Source organism: Aulonocara sp. 'chitande type north' Nkhata Bay, linkage group LG1, assembly GCF_057382095.1.
Source record: "Aulonocara sp. 'chitande type north' Nkhata Bay isolate Kocher_YH1m ecotype deep benthic linkage group LG1, A_spYH_male_GT1.1, whole genome shotgun sequence".
NCBI lineage: Eukaryota > Metazoa > Chordata > Actinopteri > Cichliformes > Cichlidae > Aulonocara > Aulonocara sp. 'chitande type north' Nkhata Bay.
The window spans coordinates 42464114-42474984 of NC_141344.1; the positions used below are offsets into that span (position 1 = coordinate 42464114).

Below are 10871 nucleotides of genomic sequence, written 5' to 3' on the forward strand. Positions count from 1 at the left end.
TCTGATATTGGAACAATGATGAGACTCACTGTAGAGAGGAGATCCAACACCCGAACACCAGCAACACCGTGGAGGTCATTGTGCGTTGGTGGAGGTCCAGGCAGTGTGGACGTCATCTTCCTGGATCTCCACATAATATCTTACCTGTTGTTTCTATTCTTGATTGTGTGTATATGTGAATGTAATGTTGTTATGTGTGTGAAGACATAATGACAATAAAGGATTCTTATTCTTCTTCACTCCACCTTTTGTTTTCAGAATTAAAGAAGCCTCGTGGAAATGTATCTGAAGTTGTAGAAGTCCAGTTGTCTTCTTTTCAAGCATTTGAGACGAACCCGAAGAGTCTTAATTGTGCACATTATGTATTAGAAAGAGTCCTGCAGGTGGTCTCCTTTAAGTTGCTGCTAGAGATTCTGAGAATAATGCTGCAGTGTTTCCTTTGTCCCCACCTTATCTAGTTCTTGGGAAAATTCCAGCAGTTTGTACTTCTGTGAGTGTTTTTGCTGAGACCAGTGGTTTTCACTTAACTTTGTTCTTGTTTGCTTCAGATTCTTAATACAGCACGCAAACACTTTGGAGCTGGTGGAAACCAAAGGATTCGTTACACATTGCCTCCCCTTGTGTTTGCTGCCTACCAGCTAGCCTTTCGATACAAGGAAAACTCCTCCACCGTGAGCAAATGTTATTTTTCATCACAAAGCACATAATGCATTTTCTTTTATGTCCTGTTATGAAATCATACCAATTTCTTTTCCTCTTAGGATGACAAATGGGAAAAGAAGTGCCAGAAGATTTTTTCTTTTGCCCACCAGACAATCAGTGCACTCATTAAGGCTGAGCTCGCCGAGCTGCCTCTTCGACTCTTCCTGCAGGGGGCGCTGGCTGCAGGGGAGATTGGCTTTGAAAACCACGAGACTGTAGCGTATGAGTTCATGTCACAGGTAGAATGTTTAATAATACTGTCATGCCTTTAAATAGTTTATATACATACATGTGTGCACACTACCGGTCAGAGTTTTGGATACCTGAGTTTTTCCAGTTTTTTATTGAAAATTCTGCAGTTTAATGTCTCATTGCACTCTGAAATGAAAGCGGTTGGACTGAAAAGAAGAAATCATTGAATCAATTTAGAGACCAACATGTATTCTAACCCTTTGACCCAAAGTAGCCACCTTTGGTGTCTGAAAACACCCGTGGCACTCTTTCTACAATAGAAATCAAATATTGTTCAGAAGTTCTTCCCATATCTGTTGCAGAAGTTCCCATAAATGAGGCACTGCTAGTTGCTTTGCTTTCACTCTTCTGTCCAGTTCATCCCAAACAGCTTGATGCGGTTTAAGTCTGGAGACTGTGACTTATGTTTTGGGTCATTATCTTGCTGTAGGATGAACCCCTGACCAGCTAGTCATATACCAGAGGCTATTGCATGGGCCTGCAGAATGCTGTTCTGTCCTGAGTTCCTTTGATGGTGAAGGAAACTGTACTCCCTGACTTTCTTTGAAATTGCTGCAGAATAGTTTTAAATGTTGAACCCATGTTCTGTTCCCTGGAAAAGGCCTTTTGGATAATTCTCAAATGTGCAGAATGTTTCAGTTTTGGCTAACTTTACCTTTCTTTAACCTCTGGCAGTTCACCACTTACCCTTGTACCATTTGAAGCTATTCACTGAACTTGAACGACTTGAACTTCAATAAATAATTGGAAAAATTGGGGTGCTCTAAAACTTTAGAGTGTATAACCAAAAACATAACTTTATTTTGTTGTATTTTAAAACCATTAGACCGCTACAGTCCTCTTTCTGTCAATGGGTGGTGTTGTTCCATCCCCTCAACCTTTTCATCTCTTCTCTTGGTTCTCCATACTTTGTCCATATTAGGCATTCTCTCTCTATGAGGATGAGATCAGTGACTCCAAAGCTCAGCTGGCAGCCATCACCTTGATTATTGGCACTTTTGAGCGAATGCGATGCTTCAGTGAGGAAAACCACGAGCCCCTGAGGACTCAGTGTGCACTGGCTGCGTCCAAGCTGCTGAAGAAGCCTGACCAGTGCAGAGCTGTCAGCATCTGTGCCCATCTCTTCTGGTCAGGTCGCAGCACTGACAAAAATGGTGAAGAGGTGTGTTGGAATTAGGCTTTTTTCCCCACACACTAACATAAAGTTGTTGAAGATGGTTGTAGTAAAATCATGTGCATGCAGATGAGTGACGTTCTAAAAAATGACATTTAAATGGAATCATCAGTGTGTGGTGTAGGACTTTGTTCTAGAGGAGGAAGAAGGCTAAACAGTCACTGTATTAAACCCCAAAAGATTAGTTATGGAATCAAATGGATGGAAGGATCAGCAAGTTCAGTTTTACGGGACACAGTGCGCTTTAACACACTATATAATGCTGTTAATGCTATTGTGCACTTTAGTCTTTTTGCACATCTCTAAATGCTCCCTGCTCATTTTACACATTTAGATCCGTGATGGTAAGCGGGTGATGGAGTGTCTAAAGAAAGCCTTGAAGATTGCCAACCAGTGCATGGATCCATCACTGCAAGTTCAGCTTTTCATTGAAATCCTCAACAGATACGTCTGCTTCTATGAGAGGGAAAACGATGCGGTAAGACAAAAAAATGTTTGTGCTAACCAGTAACTGGTCATTTTGCCAGAGAGAATAATTTCTTCATTTGCCTCAAACCAACCACTCAAGTTAAAGTGTTGATTAACAGTTAGGTCCAATGTTCCCGCTAAGCACTGCTGGCACGTCTCTGCGCACAGAACATCTGCGTTGCAGACAAAAAAAAATCTAACCTGAATTGAAATTAAAATTAAAACTTTAACAGTTTAGTCAGTGAGTGACTGGCTGCTCCTGTATGGGATCAGAACGATGCCACCGTATCCCACAGTCCAGCCAATGATGCGATTCACATTCGTATATACGCAGCTAATCAACGTCGACAGGCTATGACAGCGTCCTTATGTGCCGGTGTTTTAGCAAAGCGGCTGATGTGGAGTGAAGCCACGTTAATGACAACGTGTACAACCATTGGAGATGTGAGCAGGACAGACGAACAACTGACGGACAAAGTGTGGACTTTATACCAGTTTGTAAATTGTGTTGATCGGCCACGTAAAACCAGAGTTATGATAAAATATCTGCAATGTTTGTTTTTCTTCCTGAATACTGTCGTTGTTTACATTTACTGCAGGAAGAAACGGTAAAAACGCCGTTTTATAAGGAAAACGCTCGAAAGCCTGTGAGCAAAAACTCCACCCTTTCCTATTGGTGGAAAATGTACCATGTGGACCAATCAAAAAAATGATATGGCAACATGACATTTAGTTGTTTAGGAAGGAGGAAGTTTTAGGAGTGACGGCGTGTTTGAGATGTGAGAGATTTGCAACGTTTAGCATAAATCTTGTGTAGTTAGTGTGTAGTTAGTGTGTAGTGTAGTCAATAGTGTTGTTGTGTGTGTCAGAACAATGAGGCGACTGCTGAGTGTTACAGGTGTTACAGCAGTGATACATCTCCTGTTGTCAGGCCTGCAGGTATCAGGCTGTTGTTCTCCTTCATCTCATAGTGGACAGAAATTATTTTTTGGAGTGGCACAGATAATTTGTGTGGCATCAGATTTGATGCAGAACAGCTGATTGTAGAGCAGGGCGATATGGCCAAAAATATTTATCACGATATATATTTGAAAATTTGCGATAACGATATAACTGACGATATAATTGATGCGAGACAAAATACAACTCCACAACATTACTAGCGCAAAAAGACAACCTTCCATTAATTTTCACTTAAACAAGAAGCTGGTTTTTATGTACATTAAAGCTTTATAAAAATGTAACAGTGCAAATGCAAATTGCTTGCTGAAAGTTTAACCAAAAGGCATTTCCAGTAGAAATGGGCTGACATATCCTGAGCATAACCATGTATAATATCCACTGAAGTTAAAAAGAGGTGCTTTGCAACATTAAACTGCAGTGTGCAGTACGCATTTTTCGGACCATAAGGTGCACGGGATTATAAGGCACATTAAGTGAAACAAAGCAGTCAGATAAATCAAACTTTATTAAACTCATTCTTCTTGCTTCCTCCACTTCTGTACCATTGATTCATTAATGTTGAATTCTCTGGCAGCTGCTCTATTCCCATGTTGTTGCAGTATATTAATGACTAACCTCGTATTGTGGATGGATTATCTCAGTTGTTCTCCTGACTGAAGTTTGGTCCGTTTACAGCATCCTGCCATGCGATTGCATTTGTCTCTAACCATGAAGAACCTTAACGTTAACTTTTATAAGTGGAAAAGTGTTAGTGTTCGTCCTCCAGCTTCACTGTTTATGTTATGCTAACATAGCTGTGTCGCTAGCGATCACGTAGCACATCATTATATACCAGCTAGCCCAACTTCAGTAACCCTACAAACGTCACTGCTGTTTAGTTTCCTGTCTTCATTTATGTTGGAAGTGATAGCAGAGCTGTACGTTTGATTTTTTTTCAGAAATCTCTCAGTCAGAACATGCTATATCATGCTTAGGTAACTAGCGAAACTAGCGAGCTAACTTCCGCTAGCTTCCTGCTAACTTCTAACTCCGTTAAATGTAATAACTTTTGTTTTCATGGATGCCTGGAAGTTAAACTTCATAGTTACACCTGGTAAAGCAGCAATGCTGATCGTTTTATTAAAGATGAAAGAATTTAGACAGTTTTTAACTCTAAGTGATGCTGCAGTGTTGTTTGACCTGAAGCATACGGAGTTTAGGACCCAGATTACTCCCAGATTTAAGAGCATCTTAGTCCGACAAATACGACAATAACAACGGCCGCTTGCATGTTCTGCAAAAAAATGTGCTTTGTCGTGTACCTGACGGACAAACACCAAACCAGTTCCACATCACGGAAGTTGCACCATTTTTACAAACCAATTCTGGTTCATCTGTTTCACTCAACAATCGGCCATGTGCGTATGAAAACAAAGGCACTGCGCATGCGCGTTTTACTCCCATTCTATCGCGATATTTCATTTTCCTATCGTTGCCTAACATTATACCGGTATTACCGTGAACGGTATAATATGGCCCAGCCCTAGCTGATTGTTCTGTAAATAGTTTGAAATGTTTATTTAAAACCCGCCTTGGCTGCATTTTAGGTAAACTGCTGCAAAAACTTAACTCAGTTACTTTTTTGAAGAAGTAACTACAGTGGGGCAAAACAGTATTTAGTCAGCCACCGATTGTGCAAGTTCCCCCACCTAAAATGATGACAGAGGTCAGTAATTTGCACCAGAGGTACACTTCAACTGTGAGAGACAGAATGTGAAAAAAAATCCATGAATCCACATGGTAGGATTTGTAAAGAATTTATTGGTAAATCAGGGTGGAAAATAAGTATTTGGTCAATAACAAAAATACAACTCAATACTTTGTAACATAACCTTTGTTGGCAATAACAGAGGTCAAACGTTTACTATAGGTCTTTACCAGGTTTGCACACACAGTAGCTGGTATTTTGGCCCATTCCTCCATGCAGATCTTCTCGAGAGCAGTGATGTTTTGGGGCTGTCGCCGAGCAACACGGACTTTCAACTCCCGCCACAGATTTTCTATGGGGTTGAGGTCTGGAGACTGGCTAGGCCACTCCAGGACTTTCAAATGCTTCTTACGGAGCCACTCCTTTGTTGCCCGGGCGGTGTGTTTTGGATCATTGTCATGTTGGAAGACCCAGCCTCGTTTCATCTTCAAAGTTCTCACTGATGGAAGGAGGTTTTGGCTCAAAATCTCACGATACATGGCCCCATTCATTCTGTCCTTAACACGGATCAGTCGTCCTGTCCCCTTGGCAGAAAAACAGCCCCATAGCATGATGTTTCCACCCCCATGCTTCACAGTAGGTATGGTGTTCTTGGGATGCAACTCAGTATTCTTCTTCCTCCAAACACGACGAGTTGAGTTTATACCAAAAAGTTCTACTTTGGTTTCATCTGACCACATGACATTCTCCCAATCCTCTGCTGTATCATCCATGTGCTCTCTGGCAAACTTCAGACGGGCCTGGACATGCACTGGCTTCAGCAGCGGAACACGTCTGGCACTGCGGGATTTGATTCCCTGCCGTTGTAGTGTGTTACTGATGGTGACCTTTGTTACTTTGGTCCCAGCTCTCTGCAGGTCATTCACCAGGTCCCCCCGTGTGGTTCTGGGATCTTTGCTCACCGTTCTCATGATCATTTTGACCCCACGGGATGAGATCTTGCGTGGAGCCCCAGATCGAGGGAGATTATCAGTGGTCTTGTATGTCTTCCATTTTCTGATGATTGCTCCCACAGTTGATTTTTTCACACCAAGCTGCTTGCCTATTGTAGATTCACTCTTCCCAGTCTGGTGCAGGTCTACAATACTTTTCCTGGTGTCCTTCGAAAGCTCTTTGGTCTTGGCCATGGCGGAGTTTGGAGTCTGACTGTTTGAAGCTGTGGACAGGTGTCTTTTATACAGATGATGAGTTCAAACAGGTGCCATTCATACAGGTAACGAGTGGGGGACAGAAAAGCTTCTTACAGAAGACATTACAGGTCTGTGAGAGCCAGAGATTTTCCTTGTTTGAGGTGACCAAATACTTATTTTCCACCCTGATTTACCAATAAATTCTTTACAAATCCTACCATGTGGATTCATGGATTTTTTTTCACATTCTGTCTCTCACAGTTGAAGTGTACCTCTGGTGCAAATTACTGACCTCTGTCATCATTTTAAGTGGGGGAACTTGCACAATCGGTGGCTGACTAAATACTTTTTTGCCCCACTGGATATAATTAATTGCTCAACATTGGTCATTATTTACTGTATTTTGCAGACAGAGTTACCGACTCTCTCCCAGACCACAGACTCAGAGTACAAGTCAGAGCTTTATAAAAAAAAATTAATTAAAAAAAAGTTGTTTTCAAAATTAGAGTTCAAGTTATTTTTCCTTCCAATAGTGTTAACATGCTGCACAGGTCAATGGCTAGATTTTTTAACATTTTCGTTGTAAGTGGGTTAAAGCAGTTAATTAAAGATAGTCTAACATAAATGCTGTAATTTGATTACTTTAATAAACATGTAGCTTGGATGCTGGCGTGACCACAGTGCACACGTCTGCTGTTGCTCACAGTGGTCCAAGGGACGCTCAGTTTGTGTGTTCGCTCAGACACGTGAAGCATTAGAGGGAACATTGGTTAGGTCTATAAATGTTTGGACAATGATACGGTTTAATAATGTTCGCTCTGTGCACAACAACCGTAGATTTTAATAATCAAAATTACTAAAACAGTGTAATTATCCAGAAGCTTATAGACCTAATTCTCTATTGTCTTACAAAGCTGCAAACAGCAGTCGGAGGGCTTGTGCGCCCTGTTGCATGTCCAAGCATGCCATTGTCAAGTTGAACTACGGCTTGGGCGTGGTGTGGGTGAGCCGCTATCTGGTCTGGGATGTTGATTGGTGTTGTTATTTACGCACTAAATATACTACCTTTGCCGACTAGGTGGTGATGGAAATTACCTACTTACTACAAGTCACCCTAATGCATATCATGCACGGATCCACCAACTGAAATGTTATTTGCATGGGATGATGATTATCATCTACTGCTGATTATCTGTTGCCACTAGGTGGCATTGTGTCACTTAATATTAGATCCCGACTACAGTTGTTTTCATGCTGGCCACACACCCCCGTCATGGAGTGTGATGTCACATCACCTAGGGCTGTTCGATATAACGATATAAAAACGTCCATCGTTTCATTTTACGCTATCGTTTGTTTCGTGGTGTCGCAAAATAAACTGTTTACAGCAATATTTTTTCATGGTTCTGATGTCACTGTAGTGGCTGTATGAATTCCTTAAAGTTCTCTCTTTCTCTTATATTTAATATAACCACACTACGGACGGAAAAGCACCTGTATTTATGCGTTGTCGTTAGCAACAACGACGGTAAAACCATCGCGTGTCTGCTTGTTCCACATAAACCTTTCACAATAAAGCTCAAGATCCTGTTGAGACTTCAAAATAAACTGAATAACGTGAACGAGTATGCAGAGTATTTTTTATTAATCCTTTATTTATCCAGGTAAAAAATCTCATTGAGATTAAAAATCTCATTGAGATTAAAAATCTCATTTCCAAGAGAGATCTATTTACGGATGAGAAGCAGAAAAGAGCCGTCAGGTGCTAATAAATAAAGCTCAGACTCAAACGTTAGAACAGGCTTTCCCCCGCAGCACGCCGTGTAATAAATACTCACAAAGAAACGGCGCCGTTACAACTTAAGTCTAAAAATGTATTGTTTGATGCATCGGTTAAAACACTCGACTCCAGCTACACGACGCGCAGCTGGAAACACTTCATGCAAGTCGAGCTGCTCGAGATTCACAGAATTTACAGAAAATGTTAAATGTTTGTGATTTATATCGTTATCGGACGATATAATTTTTATATCGGGACATGAGCTTTTGGTCATATCGCACAGCCCTAACATCACCTGTCGCGCCACCTTATTTGTGGCACTGTGGGTGATCGAGCACTTCTCTCCTTCGTTTTTTTCCCCTTTCCCTTTATGGTCATGTTTCACTGTGCTGAAGAATGACCTGTTGTCTTAATGAGTGTATTGAATCCTTGTGCTACACTCAAAAAGGTGCTTTGTGAGGTGACCTTGAAGCGCTTTGGCTAGTCTGCTGAGGAAGAGCTTCTTGTGAAGCCAGGATGTGTAGATGTGCTTTTTAGACTCAGGTTGGTTCGCACAGGTTTGTATATGATTTTGAAAATGAACTTCTGCCACATTCTTAACAGCATCTTGAATCTGGGCAGTTATTTTTAAAGTTATTTACTTAAATGTGAAGCAAGCCCCAACTTTAATTTCAGTGGTCACAAAAAAGTTTTTTAAAAAAATGTAAAGAGCCAGTTAAGGTAACTCGGGCATCTGACAAGGATGCATCCTGGGCGCCTCCTGGGTGAGGTGTTCCAGGCATGTCCCACCGGGAGGAGGCCCCGGGGCAGACCCAGGACACGCTGGAGAGATTATATCTCTTGGCTGGCCTGGGAACGCCTTGGTATTCCCCCGGATAAGCTGGAGGAGGTGGCTGGGGAGAGGGAGGTCTGGGCTTCTCTACTTAGGCTGCTGCCCCCGCGACCCGGCCCCAGATAAGCGGAACAAGATGGATCGATGGACACTTAAAAAATGGCATTTATATTGTGGCTGTTGATTGGTTGTCAGGACTCCTTGAGCCCTCCTCCCTGTGTAGTCCCTCCTCGGACCAGGCCCCTGTTTTTATTAGTGTTTGGTGGGATTGTTTCCGTGACCAACCCTGGCATCCATGTCGGAGCTGGAGTGAGGCTTAGCCATCAAATTGAAAATGTGTCACTTTTTTACAGTCGCCTTTGTGTAAAACTCAGATTGTTGTTTGGATTTGAACAGTTGCTCTTATCTATTCCAACTGACCCACAGAGCGTGCACATGAATACTTTGGTACGAGTGAATGTTGTCCACCCAATAATATTAGAATGTAAACAGGAACCCTTGTGCTGTTCCTCCTCTTCCTCCCATCCAGGTGACAGTCCAGGTGTTAAACCAGCTGATCCAAAAGATCAGGGAAGACCTTCCCAACCTGGAAGCTAGTGAAGAGACGGAGCAGATCAACAAACACTTCCACAATACACTGGAGCATCTTCGTCTGCAGAGGGAATCCCCTGAATCTGAGGGCCCTGCCTACGAGGGCCTGGTCCTTTAAAGCTAATGTAGGTTGGAAAATATAAAGTCCCTTTTAGATGTTCCACTATATTAAGAGTAGACGACCGCACACTATCACAAGAATAAAGAAGTTGTGTTAAAGGCCAGGAATAGAAATAAACATTAAGAGCTGAAAGACCTCCTTTCGGTCCTTCATTTAGTTGTTGATGTCTCTTCATCATTCCTCCTTGCTATCCATCCTTGCATGTGTAAAGCAATGCTGCACGTAACTTTAGTGTGCAAGTCTTTTATTTACCATTCCTTTATAAGGCCACAATTAACCAGTTTGTCTGTATCCTGCACTATGTTAATGTTGATGGAGGACTTGCTAACTGTGTCATCATGCCTTCAGTTGTTGATATCTGTCCATATTGAGAGCGAATGTAATAGCCAAGTGTATAAAAACTACAGAAAATCTCAAAGTTGTAGTTGTCTTGCAGCGGGTTTGCATACGGCCTGGTTTCCTGAACATGAATAATCAATAACTCTGCTGTTCTTTAGGTTGGCTTTGTGGCAACTTTAAACAGATTGTGCCAAACCAAACTGAAGACCAGATGACCGTGCGATCTTTGGCCGTCACACTTCAGCGTTCTTCTTTTTGCCACATCGTGCTCGTCATTCTCTCTTTAGGCTCCTTATAGTGTCTCGTTTGAAGTCAGGACTTCTCACCACTGGATTGACCTGGTCAAAACTGTGGTGTGTTTGCATGCTTTAGTGTGCTTGGCATCAGAGGGCCAGTGTTTAGTTCACTCTCTATGGATCTCACTAATTACACACTGTTTTTTGTTCTTCCCCATGATATTTTTTGATAACAACCATGTCCTTTTGAATGAACATGTTAAGGAGGTGCAGCAGTTCCTCAGGATTGTATGTTGGCCGACTTGTCAGTGTACAATGGTGCAGAAGCTTTGTGTCGTTTTCCACAACATTTATTGATTTCTCTTTCTTGCTTATCAATGTTGATTTGTTGGAGTCGGCATTGAACTGTTACCTTTTTGCTTTTAAATATGTGTTTAAATGCACTTGTAAATCAGATAAATAAAAATACAGACTAAGTAGAAATGATCATTGTCTCTGAAATAAAATTGACATTAACAGTTCTTGAACTTTACTTA

General features: G+C 41.7%; 1 protein-coding gene across 2 annotated transcripts in view; it reads left to right on the top strand.

Annotated features, from left to right (window-relative positions):
* Positions 1-10856, top strand: part of vps35 (VPS35 retromer complex component) — a 28157-nt gene extending 17301 nt beyond the window's left edge. The window contains exons 14-19 of one of the 2 annotated variants that reach the window (XM_086296985.1): positions 549-671; positions 762-941; positions 1877-2116; positions 2463-2606; positions 9578-9764; positions 10258-10856. In XM_086296985.1, coding sequence (XP_086153111.1) covers positions 549-671; positions 762-941; positions 1877-2116; positions 2463-2606; positions 9578-9757 — 867 coding nt within the window. In that variant the 3' untranslated portion in view covers positions 9758-9764; positions 10258-10856. Of the gene's footprint in view, positions 1-548; positions 672-761; positions 942-1876; positions 2117-2462; positions 2607-9577 lie in introns of both variants that reach the window. The other variant, XM_086296980.1, reaches the window with a different exon arrangement.
* The last annotated feature ends 15 nt before the right edge of the window (positions 10857-10871 follow it).